Source organism: Bos taurus, chromosome 4, assembly GCF_002263795.3.
Source record: "Bos taurus isolate L1 Dominette 01449 registration number 42190680 breed Hereford chromosome 4, ARS-UCD2.0, whole genome shotgun sequence".
Taxonomy (NCBI): Eukaryota; Metazoa; Chordata; class Mammalia; order Artiodactyla; family Bovidae; genus Bos; species Bos taurus.
Window position 1 is genome coordinate 15,628,105 of NC_037331.1, and position 22,373 is coordinate 15,650,477.

Sequence of the window (22,373 nt, forward strand, 5' to 3'; positions counted from 1 at the left end):
TATGTAGTCAGGCACTCTAGGAAATTCAAAGTTCTATACTAAAAGTTTACTTGAGTGCATGCTAAGACACTTTACTTGTGTCTGATTCTCTGTGACCCTATGGACTGTAGCCCACCAGGCTGCTCTGTCTATGGGATTCACCAGGCAAGAATACTGGAGTGGGTTGCCATGCCCGCCTCCAAAAAATGTTCCTGACCCAGGGATGGAACCAACATCCCTTATGTCTCCTGCATTGCAGGTGGGTTTTTTACTTCTAGCGCCATCTACCTACGAGAAAAATACCATTTGCTATTTTCCAGACAGCAGGCAGGGAGAAGAGGACATGGATAGCAGGTAGCTTCTAAGAGACATTCCTCAGTTTTCCTCACAAGAAACACAGTTTAGTGGAGGAGAATCAGTTTTAAGCATAATGAGAAAAGGGTCACATTCGTATAGGGACTTTAGGGAACAAAGAACTGGCAGCAATATGAGAAGAATGCACTTTCACAAAAGCTTGGATGGAAAAAAAGAGAGAAAAAGATATAAGCAGGAGGAGAACGTAGATCAGAGAAAGATACTACTTTAGGAGTTATTCAACAGATTTTACTGAGCGCATGCTCTGTGCTGTGCACTGTTTCAGGTTGTGGAGATTAAGCAGAGAATAAAGTATATAGAACCCCCGTGTGTTACTTAGGGAATAGGATAAGCCGCTGTAACAAACATTTCTGAGCAAACAGTAGTTTTTAATGGAAAATAGTTCATTTTCTCTTGTGTAATGGTCCAGAACTCTGTGGCTGATCCAAGGGAGGAGGGAACCTCAGTTCCGCGAACTGGCCTAGGACAGACTAACGGAGCAGTTTTGCCCTCCTTCATACATGGCTTCCCTTCCTAGTCCATGTTTCTTTTGGCCATTTTCCAGGGAGCAAGAAAGAAGACAAACTAGACAGTAAGAAGCTTCTCTTTTGAGGGACATGATCCAGTTCTACTCACATCTTACTGGTCAGTTTTTTTTTTTTTAACTTTTTATTTTATATTGGAGTACAGTTGATTAACAATGTTATGTTGATTTCAGGTATACAGCAAAGTGATTCAGTTATAGGTATGCATGTAATTGGGCTTCCCTTGTGGCTTAGCCAGTAAAGAATCTGCCTGCAATGTGGGTTTGATCCGTGGGTTGGGGGGAAAGGCTATCCACTCCAGTATTCTGGCCTGGAGAATTCCATGCACTGTATAGTCCATGGGATCACAAAGAGTAGGACACAACTGGGTGACTTTCACTCACATGCATATAATCTGATTTAGGTCATACCTGAATGGTCTAGTGGTTTTCCCTACTTTTTTAAGTCTGAATTTGGCAATAAGGAGTTCATGATCTGAGCCACAGTCAGCTCCCAGTCTTGTTTTTGTGACTATATAGAGCTTCTCCATTTTTGGCTGCAAAGAATGTAATCAATCTGATTTTAGTATTGACCATCTGGTGATGTCCATGTGTAGAGTCTTCTCTTGTATTGTTGGAAGAAGATGTTTGCTATGACCAGTGTGTTCTCTTGGGAAAACTCTATTAGCCTTTGCCCTGCTTCATTCTGTACTCCAAGGCCAAATTTGCCGGTTACTCCAGGTGTTTCTTGACTTCCTACTTTTGCATTCTAGTCCTCTATAATGAAAAGGACATCTGTTTGGGGTGTTAGTTCTAGAAGTTCTTGTAGGTCTTCATAGGAACTGTACAAAGAAGATCCTCATGACCCAGATAACCACAATGGTGTGATCACTCACCTAGAGCCAGACATCCTGGAATGCAAAGTCAAGTGGGCCTTAGGAAGCATCACTATGAACAAAGGTAGTGGAGATGATGGAATCCCAGTTGAGCTATTTCAAATCCTAAAAGATGATTCTGTAAAAGTGCTACACTCCATATGTCAGCAAATTTAGAAAACTCAGAAGTGGCTACAGGACTGGAAAAGGTCAGTTTTCATTCCAATCCCAAAGAAAGACAATACCAAAGAATGTTCAAACTACCACACAATTGCACTCATCTCACACGCTAGTAAAGTAATGCTCAAAATTCTCCAAGCCAGGCTTCAACAGTATGTGAGCTGTGAACTTCCAGATGTTCAAACAGGTTTTAGAAAAGGCAGAGGAACCAGAGATCAAATTGCCAACATCCGCTGGATCATCAAAAAAGTAAGAGAGTTCCAGAAAAACATCTACTTTTGCTTTATTGACTATGCCAAAGGCTTTGACTGTGTGGATCACAACAAACTGTGGAAAATTCTGAAAGAGATGGGAATACCAGACCACCTGACCTGCCTCTTGAGAAACCTGTATGCGGGTCAGAAAGTAACAGTTAGAACTGGACTTGGAACAACAGACTGGTTCCAAATAGGAAAAGGAGTACGTCTAGGCTGTATATCGTCACCTGCTTATTTAACTTATATGCAGAGTACATCATGAGAAATGCTGGGCTGGGAGAAGCGTGAGCTAGAATCAAGATTGCCAGGAGAAATATCAATAACCTCAGATATGCAGATGACACCACCCTTATGGCAGAAAGTGAAGAAGAACTAAAGAGCTTCCTGATGAAAGTGAAAGCAGAGAGTGAAAAAGTTGACTTAAAACTCAACATTCAGAAAACTAAGATCATGGCATCTGATCCCATCACTTCATGGCAAATAGATGGGGACAGTGAGAGACTTTATTTTTGGGGGTCTCCAAAATCACTGCAGGTGGTGACTGCAGCTATGAAATTAAAAGACGCTTACTCCTTGGAAGAAAAGTTATGACCAACCTAGACAGCATATTAAAAAGCAGAGACATTACTTTGCCAACAAAGGTTTGTCTAATCAAAGCTATGGTTTTTCCAGTAGTCATGTATGGATGTGAGAGTTGGACTATAAAGCAAGCTGAGCGCTGAAGAATTGATGCTTTTGAACTGTGGTGTTAGAGAAGACTCTTGCGAATCCCTTGGACCGCAAAGGAGATCCAACCAGTCCATCCTAAAGGATCAGTCCTGGGTGTTCATTGGAAGGACTGATGTTGAAGCTGAAACTCCCAATACTTTGGCTGCCTGATGTGAAGAACTGACTCATTTGAAAAGACCCTGATGCTGGGAAAGATTGAGGGTGGTAGGAGAAGGGGACAACAGAGGATGAGACGACTGGATGGCATCACCGACTCAATGGACACTACTTTGAGTAAGCTCTGGGAGTTGGTGATGGACAGGGAGGCCTGGTATGCTGCTGTTCATGGGATTGCAAAGAGTTGGACACAACTGAGTGAGTGAACTGAACTGATGCATGTAATCTGTTCTTTTTCAAATTCTTTGTTCATTTAGGTTGTTTCATAACATTGAGCAGTGTTCCTGATGCTATACAGTAGGTCATAGTTGGTGGTAGTGGTGGTTGTTCAGTTGATAAGACGTGTCTGACTCTTCTCTATTTTAAATATAGCAGTGTGTACATGTCAATCCTAACCTCCCTCCCTAACTCTCTCTCTCCCCCTTCTCTCCTGGTGACCCTAAGTTCATTCTCTAAGTCTGTGAGTCTTTTTTGATAAAGTCATGCCTAGCCAGTGGTGGTTTAACAGAAGAGAATGTAATGATGTGGAACGTATATTCCAGAAGAGGATGACAGCAACAGTCAAGTAAAGAGCCATTTTTACAGAATTGTTGTTATTGTTGTTTAGTCGCTAAGTCATGTCTGACTCTTTGAGACCCCATGGACTGCAACATGTGAGGCTCCTCTGTCCTCCACTATCTCCCAGAGTTTGCTCATATTCATGTCCATTGAGTTAGTGCTGGGATGGTGAGTTATGGGATGGTGGGCTTGAAAGCCTGAGTGGGCTGAATTCAGGGGAAACAGGAGGATGTGGGCTTTGAGAGTGAGTATGCCTCTTGAGAAACCTGTATGCAGGTCAGGAAGCAACAGTTAGAACTGGACATGGAACAACAGACTGGTTCCAAATAGGAAAAGGAGTACGTCAAGGCTGTATACCATCACCCTGCTTATTTAACTTATACTCAGAGTACATCATGAGAAACGCTGGGCTGGAGGAAGGACAAGCTGGAATCAAGATTGCCGGGAGAAATATCAATAACCTCAGATTTGCAGATGACACCACCCTTATGGGAGAAAGTGAAGAGGAACTCAAAAGCCTCTTGATGAAAGTGAAAGTGGAGAGTGAAAAAGTTGGCTTAAAGCTCAACGTTCAGAAAACAAAGATCATGGCATCTGGTTCCATTACTTCATGGCAAATAGATGGGGAAAAAGTGGAAACAGTGTCAGACTATTTTTGGGGGCTCCAAAATCACTGCAGATGGTGACTGCAGCCATGAAATTAAAAGACGCTTACTTCTTGGAAGGAAAGTTATGACCAACCTAGATAGCATATTGAAAAGCAGAAACATTACTTTGCCAACAAAGGTTTGTCTAGTTAAGGCTATGGTTTTTCCTGTGGTTATGTATGTATGTGAAAGTTGGACTGTGAAGAAAGCTGAACGCCAAAGAATTGATGCTTTTGAACTGTGGTGTTGGAGAAGACTCTTGAAGAGTCCCTTGGACTGCAAGGAGATCCAACCAGTCCATTCTGAAGGAGATCAGCCCTGGGATGTGTTTAGAAGGAATGATGCTAAAGCTGAAACTCCAGTACTTTGGCCACCTCATGTGAAGAGTTGACTCATTGGGAAAGACTGATGCTGGGAGGGATTGGGGGCAGGAGGAGAAGGGGACGACAGAGGATGAGAAGGCTGGATGGCATCACCGACTTGATGGACCTCAGTCTGAGTGAACTCTGGGAGTTGGTGATGGACAGGGAGGCCTGGCCTGCTACGATTCATGCGGTCACATAGAGTTGGACACGACTGAGCGACTAAACTGAACTGATGGTCCTCTCCTTGGAGGAGAAAAGTGGGAGTGACTCAACTGTACGCTGATGGTGAAGAAGCAGTAGAAATGAGGATGTTGAAGACACACGGGGAAGGAGAAAATTGATGTGTAAGGTCCCAGGAGTAACAGCATATAGGGCCCCTCCTTTTCCTGTATGTCAGCTGTAAGGAGGTAAAAATGGGAGTGAATGAAGGCTGTGGGAATTCCTAACAGTTTTAATTTCCTTTCTGAAGTAGGACACAAGGTCTCCTCCTGAGTGTGTGGGGAGATGTTCCCCTCAGCTTTGTGTGGTAGGAGTGAAGAAGGAGGGAACTTATATTGATCTGAGTTTGGGGATTTGGGGCCAGGACCAACACCATTGACAAGAATGGCAAGATAGTGTTTGAAGTGATGAATCCGGTGGTGTCGTGCCTCAGTGCTCAGCATTTTCTTTAGCCTCCACTTCTGCAATGGCAGGAGTTAAAGGGAGCCTCAGACCTCCACAGGCAATACTTGCCGCAGACTCTTCCTCTTACCCAGATTATCTGCCTTGAAGATTATCAGGACTTCACTCTCACTTTTCACTTTCCTGCATTGGAGGAGGAAATGGCAACCCACTAGGGTGTTCTTGCCTGGAGAATTCCAGGGACGGGGGAGCCTCGTGGGCTGACGTCTATGGGGTCACACAGAGTCGGGCGCGACTGAAGTGACTTAGCAGCAAGCTCAGTATGCTGTTTATATCAATCACCACAAGCCCCAAATGACATCCTTTTAACTACGAACAGACAAGCGAAGATGGCGGGACATCTGAAGAAAGCCTCTGTGTCAGCTTTGTAACACCTGTGGCAGCATCATTCATTCAACTATGGGAGCCAGAAACCTAGAACCGTCTCTCTCCCTCACTCCCATAATCATCCCAACCTCTATATATTCCCCAGGCCATACACTTCTCTCCATCACCACCCTCCCTACCACTGGTAGTATGGGTAACCATCATCTCTCATTTGGATACTTACCTTATCCCTTCCCCTTCTCTCCCGTAAAAGTTGACTATACCACTCTCCTCATTAAAAATGTTCAATGACTGTACCAATGCCTTTAGGGAAAACTCCAGCCGGACTCACTAAGCTGGTTTCCCAACGCTAATACATCATTTTAATCTGTCCCCACTTCCCAGTGTTTCCCCACTGCTATGTGCCCTCCTGACCCTGCACTTTCTCTTCCTCTGCTCTAGAAGGCTCTTCTCTTCCAACCCCTCTGCCCTGTTCCCTTTCCTAGCATCTCCTCGTCCTTCTTGTCTCAGCCCAGCAGTCCTCAAGGAAACATTGCTGACACACACCAACACACGTCTTTATTGTTCAGTCCAGTGTCCCCAGCATTACAGCAAGTACACAGTAGGCACTCGGGACGTCTTTGTGGAGTAAATGAGTGAATAAATTGTGAAGCAAGTACCCTGGATTTTCTGCTACATCGATGGCCCGCAAATAAATTAATGGAAATTTAGACTGATTAAATAAGCTAAGGAGAAGGAAACGGCAACCCACTCCAGGGCTCTTGCCTGGAAAATCCCATGGACGGAAGAGACTAGTAGGCTACGTTCCATGGGGTCGCGAAGAGTCGGACACGACTGACCGACTTCACGTTGACTTTTCACTTTCATGCATTGGAGAAGGAAATGGCAACCCACTCCAGTGTTCTTGCCTGGAGAATCCCAGGGACGGGGGAGCCTGGTGGGCTGCTGTCTATGGGGTCGCACAGAGTTGGACACGACTGAAGCGACTTAGCAGCAGCAGCAGCAAATAAGCTAAAACGTCTAAAGCCCTTGAAATCCGAAACAACTTGGCGAAGCGGTATGGATCCAAGTGTCCGGGATCCCGCCCGCGCGCTCAGTGCGCGAGGCCTGCGGAGGTGGACCGCAGCGCTCAGGCAGCAGGCGGGGCCTGCGGATCAACCGGAGCTCCGGAGCAGTGACCACGCCCCGGGGCGGGGCGACTCCCGCGATCGCCGGGGGCGGGGCTCGCAGTTGGGAACTCCCCTTCCGAGGCCGAGGTGCGTCCGTGAGTCCACGAGGCTGGGTGGTCGGGAAGTGGACTCAGGCCGGGTGGCCAGGTTACTGGCCGCGCCGCCGCGGCCGCCATCTTGCCCGTGTGTGGACTCCCCCGGCGGGAGGGGCGGTGACTAGGCCGGAAGCGGCAGTACGACGGGCGCATTGCCTCCCAGGTCGGTGAGTGCGGCCCAGGCCCCGCTCTCGGCTCCGGGAGGCTTTAGTCAAGGGCTCGAGGGCGCTGGGATGATCTCGAGTCGCTCGGGAAAGCCCAGTTGAAAAGCCCAGGCGAGTGCGGACTCGGGGCGGGGGTGCTCCTTCGAGCCGAGACGCGGGGAGTCGCGTTCCGCGCTGCAGGATAACCGCGGCGGGCCCGGCCTCGGAGCTGCAAGCGGCCCGGGGCGCGCGGGTTCCTCCTCCCGGAGCTGGGTCCGCGCTGCAGCCTCCGCGGCGCCGGGTTTATGCGGAACCGCGTCCTCCCCGTGGACGAGAGGCTCAACCAGTGTCTGGAGCTTGGGAGCCCCCAGCAGATTCCTGCCTTACCCGGCTCTGCCTACCAGCCGTGCTCTCCTTGTACTCTATTGAATACTTCAAGGGCCTGTCACCCGGGTGACGCTGTTCGCAGCCTGTACGGAGTCGTGAAAATTCCGTGAGAGGATAAAGCTTCTCACAGGTGCCACGAGCCTTTCTAAATCACTTCGAAAGTGACTGCCTTTGCATTCTTTTTTATAGCTATATTTTAAGGGAAATTTGGGGTTATACAGAACATCTCCTTGAAGATGGTGATAGAAATGTCTTGAAACTGCTGCTGTTATTACTTGTGCTGAGACAAGTAAAAAAGGGAGCAACAACAAGATGTAAAGGGTGGTTGGATACCTTGTACACTTAATATTATATAGGTCTTCACTATCCACTAGCCACACAGGGTTGAGATGTGCTTGAAGTGTAAAATACACTTTGGATTCCCGAATTTGGTACCAGAAGAAAAGTATATGTCTCATTCATAAATGTTACACAGATTGCATGGTGAAAGGATAATATTTTTGATATGTTGCGTTAAATATATTAAATTAGATTTGATTGATTTTATTTTTCAATGTGACTATTGGAAAAGTTTAAGTTAAATGGCTAACACTGTGCTTCTGTTGCACCATGCTATTACAGATGAGCATCTGGTGAGGAACACAGAATCATCAACATGGCTTTCCTTTGCTCAGAAACCATTACTGGGAAGTGAGTCCTTGTTATACTTGAAGGTGAGGATCTAAATGTAAGCTGTAATTATGGCAAGCTCCACCCCTCTGCCCCCAGTGTCTTGGTGTCTCTAGCATTTGAAAGCATTAATTTTCAGGGCTGTTTAAGGGAATCATACTGATATTGACATGTTTTCGATGCAAAGAACTCGTTTAATTTGATTGTCACTACTCTGTGAGATGGAGATAGGAGATGTTCTATCTCTGTTTTATAGTCTTGGCATTTTAAGGTACTTGTTAGGGTCAAGCTACTAAGGGGCTGGAGATGTTCTGCTCTTCACCATATTCCTGGTGGTCTTTGTTCAGGAGCCAGGATCTGTCTGTATTGTATGTTGGATTGAAAAAAAAAAACAATTGGCTCTTCAACAGCAGGGGCTTGAGCTGCATCAGTTCAGTTCAGTTCAGTTCAGTCGCTCAGTCGCATCCGACTCTCCACGACCCCATGAATCGCAGCATGCCAGGCCTCCCTGTCCATCACCAACTCCCAGAGTTCACTCAGACCCAAGTCCATTGAGTCAGTGATGCCATCCAGCCATCTCATCCTTTGTCGTCCCCTTATCCTCCTGCCCCCAATCCCTCCCAGCATCAGAGTCTTTTCCAGTGAGTCAACTCTTCGCATGAGGTGGCCAAAATACTGGAGTTTCAGCTTTAGCATCATTCTTTCCAAAGAAATCCCAGGGCTGATGTCCTTCAAAATGGACTGGTTGGATCTCCTTGCAGTCCAAGGGACTCTAAAGAGTCTTCTCCAAACATAGGTCCACTTATATGTGGGTTTCTTCCAATGGTAAATACCACAGTGCTACAGGGTCCACAGTTGGTTGAATTCGAGGTTGTGGAACCACAGATACAGAGAAAGGACATGTACAGAGGACCAGCTATAAGTTTTATGTGGACTGTGCTGGAGGGTTAGTGACCTAACCACCTAGTTGTTCAAGGGTCAACTATGTTTTTTAAGAGGGTATAGATGTACCTATGTATTCAGGGCCAGTTTCACAGTATGTGACCTATGCAGACATTGTCAGGGCCCATCTTTAGAAGGCCTGGCACTTGGTATGGTGCTCTTCTGTCATGGTCTTGAAATTCTTAACATGTTTGAATAAGCGAGGGGAGAGGGGGTGCCTGCACGTGTAGTTGATCCCTTCTCTGCTCAGTAATCTAGGATAGGAGTAGGGAGGTGTTAGGAAAGAATGAAAACATCTGGTCCTCTCTGTACACCTATGTGAATTAAGCAGGGTTTGCTAGACTCAACTCTCAAATTCTGTATGAATTTTGATTCTGTATGAATTATTATAGTCAGATTTGTGGATGGTAATATAAATATATACATCATATGAGAAGAATTACAGATGATTCTTAATTGTGAGTCATATAAATTAAATAGTTTTTTAAACTATAGTAACGCTTTCTGTTTGTTTTTTTTTTTAAGTTGGATTTTGCCATGTGGCACCACGTTTTCTTACCATAGATCATTTGTGTAAAAAGTACAGCTATAGGATGGAAGCCTATATGATAAATGTGCTTATTTTAGTATTTGTCTTTCAGCGAGAGGAAGATGGGCCAGATCTTAGGATACCTCCAGTTGAGAGGTTTCTTCTGTTTACAAGGGCATGAGTATGAATGAAGCCTTATTTGGCAGTATCTGTTCCTTCTTTGTGATTTCTTAGCTACTTCCTGTTACATAAGGTGCCTTTTCTTCTTCTTAAATTTTTAAATGGTCTGTAAGATTGGACATAACTTCACACAAGAATACAGGCTTTATTATACTAGTGTATTAGTTAGCTTGTGCATGTGTGCGTGTGCATACACGCTAAGTCCCTTCAGTTGTGTCTGACTCTGCAACCCTATGAACCGTAACGTGCCAGACTCCTCTGTCTGTGGGGATTCTCCAGGCAAGACTACTGGAGTGGGTTGTCATGCCCTCCTCCAGGGGATCTTCCCCACCCAGAGATCAAACCCGTGTCTCTTATGTCTCCTGGATTGGCAGTCAGATTCTTTTGTGCCACCCACAAAAAAACATGCCATAGATGGGTTGACTTAAACTATGTAAATTTATTTTCTTATACTTCTGGATGCTATAAGTCTCAAATTTGGGTGCCAGGATGGTCTGATTCTGGTGAAACCTATACTTCCAGACAGCTGCCTTCTCCCCATGTACTCATATGGGGAGAGAGCTTTGGTATCTCTTCATCTTCTTTTAAGGACACCAGTTCTGTCAGATCAGGGCTTCACCTTATCACTTTGTTTAGCCTTAAGCTTAATTTACCTCCTTAAAGACTCTTGTGGAGTTGGGGCTTCAACATAACAAATTTTGGGAGGACACAGTTCAGTCCATAGCAGCCAAGATGGATGCTGCTGCTCCTGAGTCGCTTCAGTCGTGTCCGACCCTGTGGGACCCCATAGACGGCAGCCCACCAGGCTCCCCCATCCCTGGGATTCTCCAGGCAAGAACACTGGAGTGGGTTGCCATTTCCTTCTCCAGTGCATGAAAGTGAAAAGTGAAAGTGAAGTCTCTCAGTCGTGTCTGACCCTCAGCGACCCCGTGGACCTCAGCCTTCCAGGCTCCTCTGTCCATGGGATTTTCCAGGCAGGAGTACTGGAGTGGGGTGCCATTGCCTTCTCCGCCAAGATGGATATCTGGTTGCTAAAATATCTGTCCCTCTTAACTGCTGTGTTCCCAGCATTTAGAACAGTGTCTGGAACATAGGAGAGGCCCAGTAAATATCTATAGAATAAATGAAAGCCAGTGTATTAGAGCAATCTTCTCAGGGCTGCTCACTGTGGGCCCTTACCCAACAGGTGAACCAATTATGACAGTGACCACTTAGTTTTTGGCTGGAGCCAGCGCCTACTAGAAAGGGCAGGGGTGCAAGCGTGGGGAGATTGGTACAACTTGGAGAAAGCAGTGTGAGAAGTGTCAGAGGTAGCATTTAACAAATGCATTTATTTAACAAGTACTTACTAAGTCTCTACTAAGGGCCTCATACTGTGCTGGATACTGGAGGTTCATATAGAGAGCAGAAGATACTTTCCATACTCTCAGGGAGTTTATAATCTAGTAGGAGAGGTAGAAAGTGAAGTCGCTCAGTCGTGTCTGACTCTTCGCGACCCCATGGACTATAGTCCACCACGCTTCTCTGTCCATGGGATTTTCTAGGCAGGAGTACTAGAACGGGTTGCCATTTCCTTCTCCAGAGGATCTTACCGACCCAGGGATCGAACCCAGGTCTCCCTCATTGTAAACAAGACACTTTACTGTCTGAGCCACCAGGGAAGTAACACTAGTAGGAGAGATGGAGAGGGTGATTTAAGAGGGAGGAATATGATTCGATGAGAGTATATATCTAAGTAACCTGCTTTTAGATTCGGGAGGGGATAGAGGGTGGTTGGTTTAAGGCTGAGCAGGTTTTAACTTGGCCAAGAAGGGAGGGGAGACCGCTCAAGGCAGAAGAAACAGTGTTTGCAAAGGTGTGGCAGTGGGGGTGGAGGGTCACGTCCTAGGAAGCTAGAGCTCAGTTAGCAGGGAGGCGAATGGGGTGCATTGAGGCTGGAGCAGTAGGTAGGCCAAAGCATTTAGGGTTTTATAGGTTATATTGAAGAGTTGGAAGTCTGTATGAAGAGCAGTTGGAAACCATGAAAGGGTTTTAAGCAGGAGTTGGATAACCTGGATAAGTTTGTGTTTTATTAAGATCACTTTGATATTGTATAATGATGAATTTCGTAAACGCCAGAGTAGGAAGATGAATAAAAGAATTGCTGAGACAGCACCACAGGCCAGACATGTTGTCTGTTATTTTTTTATGGAGTCAGTATGCAGAGCCCTGAGACTCGGCAGCCTGGGTGGAGGAAAGAAGACAGTGAATAATTCAGTTGAGTTAGAGTCGGGGGAGGCAAACCCGGAGTGGCAGGGAAATGAAGAAGTTGAGGGTGCTAGTAAGAATATAATTGAAGTGATCAATCTTGGGCTTCAGACCTATTAAGGAAGGAAATAAGGCAGTGTTGGAATTCTTAAAGGCTTTTTCCTTTAAGTTTTGTAAGTCTGTTGAAATTCTAGACTGGTAGTTGCTAACTGAAACTTTTGCAAGATCAAAAAGTTAAGTATGTTTGAGCTGAATTTATGTAGAATATCTTTATTAGGAGTCTGTGCCAGGCTCTGCATCTGGTACAGAACATAAATGAATGAACCCTGACTTCGTGCCTTAAGAACTGACAGCATGGCTGTACAGATACCAATCGCCATGAAGATTATGAATATCTTTGTTCATTTTTTAATCCGTACTTACCTCTAGCCAGACTCAGTGAAAAACAGAAGTTTACATTTTTGTAAGCAGCTTGTATTTTTAAACTAACCATTTTTAGCATAACTGTTTCTAGTGCTTATGTGCTGAAACTTCTACTAGAATAGTTAACCTTTTCAAAAATCCTGTTTCAATACCTATTCAAAGGTTATAGAACTGAAAATTGAAAAAGCCTCTATTGCTCATTCAGTTTCCCAATGTGCAGTGTATCCTACTGGTCATAAGCAGGATGATTTCAGGTAACCCAATTGCACTTTTAATAGTTATATATTTATTCAATGTATGTTAGAAAAATATATTTGACATGTCATACACATGATTCATGGACCTTATGATGAAAGCAAAATTGATTTTCAGATTTTAAGAATGAGTCAGTTTAAGGAAAAACATTAAAAAGGGCACAGGTGGTAGATGAATAACAGAAGTTTGGGAAACACTAGTCTTAAACCAATCCTTAAGCTGTATAGATGAGAAAACAAAAGGACCTCCAAACACAAAAGACCTTTTTTGAGCCTATACTGTACTAGCTGTATAGTATATGTCAGAGCTAGGACTAAAACTGAGTACAATCCTGCTTCTTCCCATTGAAATTTGAAGAGACTTGTGGCTTTTACTTCACATCTGCATTGTCCATTATGGTGGCCTCATGTGGATATTTATATTAAAATTAAATAAAATTTAAAATTTGCACTGCCATATTTTCTAGTGCTCAGTAGTCAGTGTGGCTAATAGTTACCATATTGGACAGTTCAGAGACAGAACATTTCTGTCATTGCAGAAGGTTCTTTTGGATAGTGCAACTTTATTACCTAGATACATGATTACTTACTTAGATACAGTAACCCTTTAATGTTTTATCCCCTTCAAAGGGATGATACTTACTAATTTACTCACCACCTGAAGTTATTTCAACCCTGATTGAAGGTACTAAATTGAAGGTACTGTTAATAGTGCAATTAAGATAATTGATCATGGGAAATAAAGCCAGAATGAAGTTCTCAGATTCGTACCAGCTCAACTTAACTGGAAGACGTCCTTCTTGTCCTCTTTTTATTAATAAATACTGTCTTGAATTCAATAGAAATTTCTAATAGAAAATTTCCTGACTTTCTAAATCCAGCTTAGAATTGTATTTCATTAACATTTTAAAACTTTTTATTTTTAAGCAGATTTTCAGTGAATGGACCTAACTGGACTCTCTGAGATCATCAATAAACATGAGCGGTAGCAAACCTGATATATTGTGGGCACCACACCAGGTTGATAGATTTGTTGTATGTGACTCCGAACTTAGTCTTTACCATGTGGAATCTACTGTGAATTCAGAACTCAAAGCTGGATCTCTACGTTTATCTGAAGACTCTGCAGCTACATTACTATCAATAAATTCAGAAACCCCCTATATGAAATGTGTCGCCTGGTATCTCAGCTATGATCCTGAATGTCTCCTAGCAGTTGGACAAGCAAATGGTCGAGTCGTACTGACAAGTCTTGGTCAAGATCATAACTCAAAGTTCAGAGATTTGATAGGAAAAGAATTTGTTCCAAAACACGCACGACAATGCAATACCCTTGCATGGAATCCAGTGGATAATAACTGGCTTGCTGCTGGTCTAGATAAACATAGAGCTGACTTTTCAGTGCTGATTTGGGATATCTGCAGCAAATATACCCCTGATATAGTTCCCATGGAGAAAGTAAGACTCTCAGTAGGTGAAACTGAAACGTCATTATTAGTAACAAAACCACTTTACGAATTAGGACAGAATGATGCTTGTCTCTCTCTTTGTTGGCTTCCACGAGACCAGAAACTTCTGCTTGCTGGTATGCATCGTAACCTGGCCATTTTTGATCTTCGGAATACAAGTCAGAAGATGTTTGTGAATACGAAAGCTGTTCAGGGCGTGACAGTAGACCCATATTTCCATGATCGTGTTGCTTCCTTCTATGAAGGTCAGGTGGCAATATGGGATCTTAGGAAATTTGAGAAGCCAGTTTTGACTTTGACCGAGCAACCAAAGCCCTTAACAAAAGTAGCCTGGTGTCCAACTAGAACTGGTCTGCTTGCCACTTTAACGAGGGATAGTAATATTATTAGATTATATGATATGCAGCACACACCCACTCCCATTGGTGATGAAACTGAACCCACAATCATTGAAAGAAGTGTGCAACCTTGTGACAATTACATTGCTTCCTTTGCTTGGCATCCGACGAGTCAAAATCGAATGATAGTTGTAACTCCTAACCGGACAATGTCTGACTTCACTGTTTTTGAAAGGATCTCTCTTGCCTGGAGCCCGATTACATCTTTGATGTGGGCTTGTGGTCGTCATTTGTATGAATGTGCAGAAGAAGAAAATGATAATTCTTTAGAAAAAGATATAGCAACGAAGATGCGCCTTCGGGCTTTATCAAGGTATGGGCTTGATACAGAGCAGGTGTGGAGAAACCATATTTTAGCTGGAAATGAGGATCCCCAGCTCAAGTCACTCTGGTACACTCTGCACTATATCCTTTGTGTGGTGAGGTCTGTGAGATGAATCAGATAGAAATGTTCTTGAAGTTTGCGGAAAGGTCAGTCTGTAAATATGCTGAATGTTTTGTGTGCAAATACAAGTCACAGAATACTAAAATCACAAAGTAAAATTGTTTAAAACTGTTGAACTTGAGATACTGCCTTGCAGATCGAGTAGGAGGAAGAAAAGTAGATCTCTGTAACAGAGTAGAACTGACGCCTTTTATAAATTGGCTCCAAATGAAAATAAGTTTAGTTTTGAAATACTTTATTATGCTTCATCACTAGTATTTCCTATGCATTTAAATACTTATGAAGCAGTATACGGAAGATATGGACCAGAAATCTCCAGGCAACAAAGGATCATTGGTTTATGCAGGAATTAAATCAATTGTAAAATCATCTTTGGGTAAGAAAGTTGTTTTTATTTTCTGCAATATGTGTTTAATTTTGTTCTCTCTATTTTTTCCCCATATTTAGTTACTTCAGGATACTGTAATATCTGGCCATATTTTTTGACTGCATTGTTTCTGACTGGGTATTTTAGGGAATTGAGTTAAATGCATAATTATTTATATATGTAAAATTCTTTTTGGAGGGAGTCTTGGTTCTTTGAAGGGATAGTTGACTTTTTAAAATCTAGTCATTAATTTATTCACAATTTTTTTTTTGAAGACTCACTTTGAAAGATATTACATTAGAGGATTTATAGGCTCTTCCTGGTGGTTAGTTCAGATTTTATCACAGCATTTGCTTTTTTAAAAAATAAATTAAAAAATTTCTAATTGAAAAAGACCCCTTTTATTTTGCTGCCTAAACCCTCCCACTTAGCTGTCTGATGGCAAGGCCTGTATAACTATGACATGAAGTATGGACTTACCTGAAGTGCCTTACTATTTCAGTCCTTGATGATTGAAAAATGTATGAATTAATGTAGGATTGAAATTAATAGACTATTTAACAGTTTAAAAAAAGGAAACATGACAAGAAAGCCAGGCTTACTGTTTGTTCCCTGACTTCTTTAAACAGTTGTTCCTATTGTCTTTATTGGAATTAAATTGTGAATTATAGTTGTTTTCTCAGCCTAGCATTTGATATCTAGCTTTAGATAGCTGTCAAATTTGGTCTCGTCAGGCTGCTAGAAAAGTAGTTCTTATGATTTAGTCAAAAAATAGGAATAGAAGTAATAAATCCAACTTGGTTTTTTATAGGACTTTCATGAATACTGCACAAAAATATACAAAATAAAATGCTATTTTTTAATGAGTAGTTTGAGCATTTCAACTAAATGCTTATATTATTTTATTTTTTTTAAAGGACTTTTAAATTACTTTGGTTCACATTACTGAAGATTGAGTAGACTGTTTATTTCATCTATTTCATTTTAGTGTTCTGTCAGTAGGTCCGACCCAAAAAAGTAACTTTTATTATAAACAATAAAGTGAAAGAGTTTAATTAGAGACTTCCAATTTTATTAATGTAAGTTAAAGGTCAGTAATACTGTGTTACCTTGATGAAAAGTATTTATAGCTATACAGTAGGTCAGACCACATTGCATTCTCAGTATTGTGAGGTTTATTGTTTTTTGCTGTATTTTGATATATTTCGGGGAAAAGCCAGCCAAGTACGTGTAAAGCACAGGGGAATAATGGAATTTCTTTATAAGTTTTTGGTGCAGTAGAAACAAACTGAGTATCATGAGTTAAGAGTAGTCTTTACCCAAACTGTTTGATTAAGACTACTGTTGGAAAGATTATCTCATTGCTGGACTTTTGGCTTTTTGCTTGGTTTGGATTGGTTTAGATATTTTTGTTTCTGCAACCCCAAAGTAAAAAGTAGAGAAATGACTGTCAAAGATGGCAGTCCTTAGGTTTCAATCTTTTCTTTTTTCCTAATTGTATCTCTAATAATTCAGCACATAGTAAGTCAACATGGTGAGCCATCTTGCCCACAGTAACCTAATGCACAAGTTTATAGAGTGCACAGCTAAATTTTAACTTTGGTGACAAATAACATAGTGAGTGCCTATTATGAATTAGATATCACGCTAGTTGCTTTCTCATTGTTACTTGACTTAATTCTTTCAGCTGTAATATAAGGTAAGTTTATTCATTTGGCCAATATTTATTACTTGCTCACTATATGCCAAGAATCTAGAAACTGGAGACATAACTATCAATAAGATAGCTAAATCTCTTTTGTCATGGAGACTGAATGAGATATGATTCCTGCTCTTGGGAAGATTACAGTCTATAGTTGACCCTTGAACAAGGAGGTTGGAGGGTGGTTAGGGTTTCTGATCCCTCTCCCCCAGTCAAAAATTTGCATACTTATATTTCTTTCTCAAAAACAAAGAAATTGTTAAATGACTCACTCAAGGACAGGAAGCCAGAACAGTTTAGATAGAATTAGGACTCAAAGCCTAGTTCTTTTGATTCCACATATTGTGATCTTTAATCAAACACTAACTTTTCCCCACATTTAGAGATCTGTAAAATGAAAATACAGGTACTATATTTATTGAAAACTCTTGTGTATAAGTGGACCCATGCAGTTCAAACTCATATTGTCCATATAGTTCAGAATATGGACAAGTAAAGTTAGTTACAATACAAGGAAGAACAGACAGTTGTGGATAGAAGAATTCATAATCTGGTTGTAGGGACTAGTGGTGGTTTCTTGCAGGAGGTAAAGGCAAAGACAGGGTTCAAACAGGGCGCAGCAGATTCTGTGAGCCCGGAGGAGAGGGGACGGAACATGTTGAGTGTTGCGGGGACAGCGCGGGAGAGGACGCAAAGAGAGAACGGAGGCAGTGGGGCAGCTCAGGCCTTGGGGGTTAGGGAAATTAACATCCCTGATAAAGGGATGATAAATTTTATATAAATATATTAATTATTTGTTATCATCCCTAACAAAGGGAACCCAAGAAAAGATTTTAGCAGTAACAAGATGAGATATGTGTTTTAGAGCTGTCAGTCTGTGTGTGGAATGGATTGGAGAGGATTAAGATAGATAGCAGGGACCTCAGAAGCCATAATAATCAGGCAAGATATGATGGAATTCTTACCGAAGTTAGTGGCAGAAGAGCTAGAGAAACATGGGTAGATGAGAGAGGGGGACAAATTTAATTGATTGGATGAAGAAGATGGAGAGGAAGGAAAAATGAAAGCATGCTAAGGCAACTGGGATAATGCTAATAGCAGTTAATTAGATAGGAATAGCACAGGAAGAATGTGTTTGAGAGCAAGAAAAGAGTTTATTGGGGGATAAATTTGAGATAGCTAGATAGTGATGTCCAACAGATAAATGTAGGTTGAAAAAAGGAGGTCATCCATTTTAATTAATTCTTCAAAGAAATTTGATTATATGAAGGAGGATAAGAAGATATACAGTGATAGCAGCAGGCGAATTTGGGATCATGGGGAGCTTTTGTGTTTTGTTTTTAGCATGGAATTGATTTAGGCATGTTCAAATGCTGATGAGAAGAAACTCATACAAAGCAATTGGAAGATGCAGAATAAAGAGCATGAAGAGCAAAATTCCTAGGAACGGGAACCAATGCATAGGTCAAAGATTGGCTTTAGACAGGAGAGTGCACACCTACTCCATAGCAGGCAGAGGGAAAGGTATGTACGTGCTCAGGTGCATCCTATTCTTTGTGACCCCTTGGCCTGTAACTCACCAGTCCTTTGCCCATGGAATTCTCCATGCCACTATATTGAAGTGGGTTGCCATTTCCTACTCCAGGGGGTCTCCCCAGCCCAAGGATGAAGCCCACGTCTCTTTCGTCTCCTGCATTGGCAGACGGGTTCTTTACCACTGTGCTACCTCGGGAGCCCAGGTGTTTATGCAGGTTGTTTAATGTTCAGTGATCAGAAGCTGATGTGTTTTCCACCCGATGGCTCCTATTTTCTCAACATAGTAGGCTTGCTTGTTGAGAAGAGCAGGGAGGTTGTGGAAATAGAGGAGAGGAGAGAGTTGTCTTGAGAAATGGGAAGACTGTGGGGCATTGTTGTTTTTCCAGAAGAAAGAATAAAGGACGGTGGAGCGAGGGAATTAAGGGTCCTGGCAAGAGGTTGATCCGTTGTTGGTCCTTGGGGTCTAAGCTGGAGAGGGAGGAAGATGACAGAGCACTGACAAGGAAATACGAGTGGTCCAAGGATGATTGTGAGGTTGGGATTGTGAGCTGGGAGGCTGGAGAGGGGGGGAGATGACAGAGCACTGACAAGTAAATACGAGTGGTCCAAGGATGATTGTGAGGTTGGGGTTGTGAGCTGGGAGGCTGGAGAGGGAGGAAGATGACAGAACACTGACAAGGAAATACGAGTGGTCAAGGGTGATTGTGAGGTTGGGGTTGTGAGCTGGGAGGCTGGAGAGGGGGGGAGATGACAGAACACTGACAAGGAAATACGAGTGGTCAAAGGATGATTGTGAGGTTGGGGTTGTGAGCTGGGAGGCTGTGAGGTTGTGGGTAGAGAGTGGCTCTTTTGGAGAAGGAATCGTGTGGAGTATGTCCATGATGAGAGTGGGTAAAATCTTGGAGGTGTGGACCACTGGAGATAAGGAAGCAAAGAAACAGAGGCGAGTTTACAGGATGGATCACGTGTAGAATTCTGTCAGGAGGAGAACGCGTGCTCTGAGGGAAGGCCTTGTACAACTTCTGGAGCAGGGTAATGGTGTTGTCAGTAGGTATAATTCCTTCCTTTTAAGATGGCAGAAAATTACATAATGTTGGTCAGCTTTCCATCCAACATGATGAAAATATTTTTCATACTTGAAAGGCAAACTGATCTAGAAAGCATACCTATTAAGAGGAATTCCTTGAAGGGGCAGAATATCTGGGATTTAGATTTTTGAGAACAAAATGCTCTTATAAACATTGGATTATTTTATTGCTCTTTTATTATATAAATGTAAAAATGCAAAATTTTATATCTACAAATAGTATTTGATTGCCTGATGTAGTATTTAAGACAAAAATTTTAACATTTTTAATGTTTAAGTGAACCTGGTTCACTTATTTCCCTCACAGCCATCATAAAATGATGATTTTATTATTTATATATGTTATGCTATGCTAAGTCACTTCAGTCGTGTCCGACTCTCCGCGACCCCATAGACGGCAGCCCACCAGGCTCCCCCATCCCTGGGATTCTCCAGGCAAAAACACTGGAGTAGGTTGCCATTTCCTTCTCCAATGCATGAAAGTGAAAAGTGAGTGAAGTCGCTCAGTCGTGCCTGACTCTTAGCGACCCCGTGGACTGCAGCCTACCAGGCTCCTCCGTCCATGGGATTTTCCAGGCAAGAGTACTGGAGTGGGGTGCCTTATATACGGGCAATCTCAAATTTGGGGAATACAATCTTGTCACTTTACCAGGTGATGCTAGTGGTAAAGAACCCATCTGCCGGTACAGGAGACATAAGAGATGCAGGTTCGATCCCTGGATTGGAAAGATCCCCTGGAGGGGAGGGCATGGCAGTCCTCTCCAGTATTCTTGCCTGGAGAATCCCCATGGACTAAGGAACCTGGCGGGCTACAGTCCATAGGGTAGCAAAGAGTCAGATACCACTGAAGCAACTTAATACACATGTGGTGTGTATAAATTGATTTTAATTAATCATAGATTTAAAAATTCATGCATATTAAAATCATGATATGACTATGTACTTAAAAGCCACAATATCACATTACTTACTTGATAACCTTAATTACTTATAGCATAGTTGTTAAGCAGTGGGAATGTCTCTCAGCAGCCAAAATAGTATGACAGAGTATCCATGCATTTACAGAATACTTTTCCACCTCCTAGCAGTGAATTCTTTGGATTCATACATGTTGGTCTCTATTCCATGACACTGTTTCTGGAAAATAAAAAACTCTTAAGAAGCGAGAGTATTATTAAACTGAGGGGAGTTGTCTGAAAAGTAAATTGGTTTTTGTTCACCTGTTTAAAGTTGTATTTTTTAATCAGTAGATGATATCATCAGCACTGAATCCAACACTTACACAGGAGATATGAAAGTAAATACCTTATAATACATCTGCAGCTTGTTTTACCTGAAATGCAGTGACTACATACTGTCCAAACAATTTAAATTTGTTGTTCTGAAAAAAGTCTTCTTTAATTTTTAACATGTTTTATTAACCTTATTGAATTATTCAGAGTTTTCTCAGAATTCTTAAAATTTCACTTCTGCAAACTATAAGAGACTTTGTCTTCACCAGCTTCCCTCGTGGTTGCAAGTACAGCAGCACACTTCTTTCTGATGGACAGATATTCTCTTAAAACCTTTTCTCAGAAGTCTCTAACTCCTTGATCTGAATTGGCAAATTTCCAGTAGGAGAAGGCGATGGCACCCCACTCCAGTACTCTTGCCTGGAAAATCCCATGGACGGAGGAGCCTGGTGGGCTGCAGTCCGTGGGGTCGAAAAGAGTCGGACACGACTGAGCGACTTCACTTTCACTTTCCACTTTCATGCATTGGAGAAGGAAATGGCAACCCACTCCATCGTTCTTGCCTGGAGAATCCCAGGGACGGGGGAGGCTGGTGGGCTGCCGTCCATGGGGTCGCACAGAGTCGGACACGACTGAAGCGACTTAGCAGTACTTTCAAAGTACTTTGATGTTTTTATCTCGCTTTTTCCTATGGATGTGTATATTCATGGAGCGACAGAAGGAGGGGGAGAGTCTGAGTGTTGGTTCTCGGCCACTGAGAATACCTTTCAAATAAAAGACAAGATGCCTGCCCTTTTGGAACTTACGTTCTAGTAGGAGAAATGCTAAGGCTGAAAAATAAATATGAGAGCGTATGTTAGTGTAAAGGAAGTGGAGGGACCACTGGTCAGTTAGATAATAACAAGTGGCACCCCGCTTTAGATGAGGTGACCAGGGAGGCTTCTCTGAAACAGTGACTCAGCGTGGCCCTCAGAGCGTTGACTCTTACTCCTGTAGCTCTCTCTGGTAGCTCAGGAAGCTATTGTACTTAGCAACGTGTAAAGTATGTTTTGTTTGTGGCATGCTTTATCTTTATGCTGTCTGTCATAATATTGTGGCTGAGAAGTTGAATGTTTAAAATCTAATGTTGAAATACTTCTGTGTAAAACTGACTTCTTTGCCAAATATGTTTAAAAGATAAACATTATAAAGGTGTTTCTTTTTTTTAGGAATGGTGGAAAGCAGCAGACATAATTGGAGTGGGCTGGATAAGCAAAGTGATATTCAGAATTTAAATGAAGAGAGAATCCTAGCTTTACAGCTTTGTGGGTGGATAAAGAAAGGGACGGATGTGGATGTGGGCCCATTTTTGAACTCCCTTGTACAAGAAGGCGAATGGGAGAGAGCAGCTGCTGTGGCATTGTTCAACCTGGATATTCGGCGCGCCATCCAGATCCTGAATGAAGGAGCATCTTCAGGAAAAGGTATA

General features: G+C 42.6%; 1 protein-coding gene across 8 annotated transcripts in view; it reads left to right on the forward strand.

Annotated features, from left to right (window-relative positions):
• Window positions 1-6,859: 6,859 nt before the first annotated feature.
• The window catches only part of MIOS (meiosis regulator for oocyte development), a 37,100-nt gene continuing 21,586 nt past the window's right edge, over window positions 6,860-22,373 (forward strand). For 2 of the 8 annotated variants that reach the window (XM_005205180.5, XM_059885532.1), the window contains exons 1-5: window positions 6,860-7,555; window positions 8,047-8,138; window positions 13,600-14,941; window positions 15,259-15,357; window positions 22,114-22,368. In XM_005205180.5, coding sequence (XP_005205237.1) covers window positions 13,648-14,941; window positions 15,259-15,357; window positions 22,114-22,368 — 1,648 coding nt within the window. In that variant the 5' untranslated portion in view covers window positions 6,860-7,555; window positions 8,047-8,138; window positions 13,600-13,647. Of the gene's footprint in view, window positions 7,556-8,046; window positions 8,139-13,596; window positions 14,942-15,258; window positions 15,358-22,113; window positions 22,369-22,373 lie in introns of all 8 variants that reach the window. The other 6 variants (XM_024990624.2, XM_024990622.2, XM_005205181.3 and 3 more) reach the window with 6 other exon arrangements.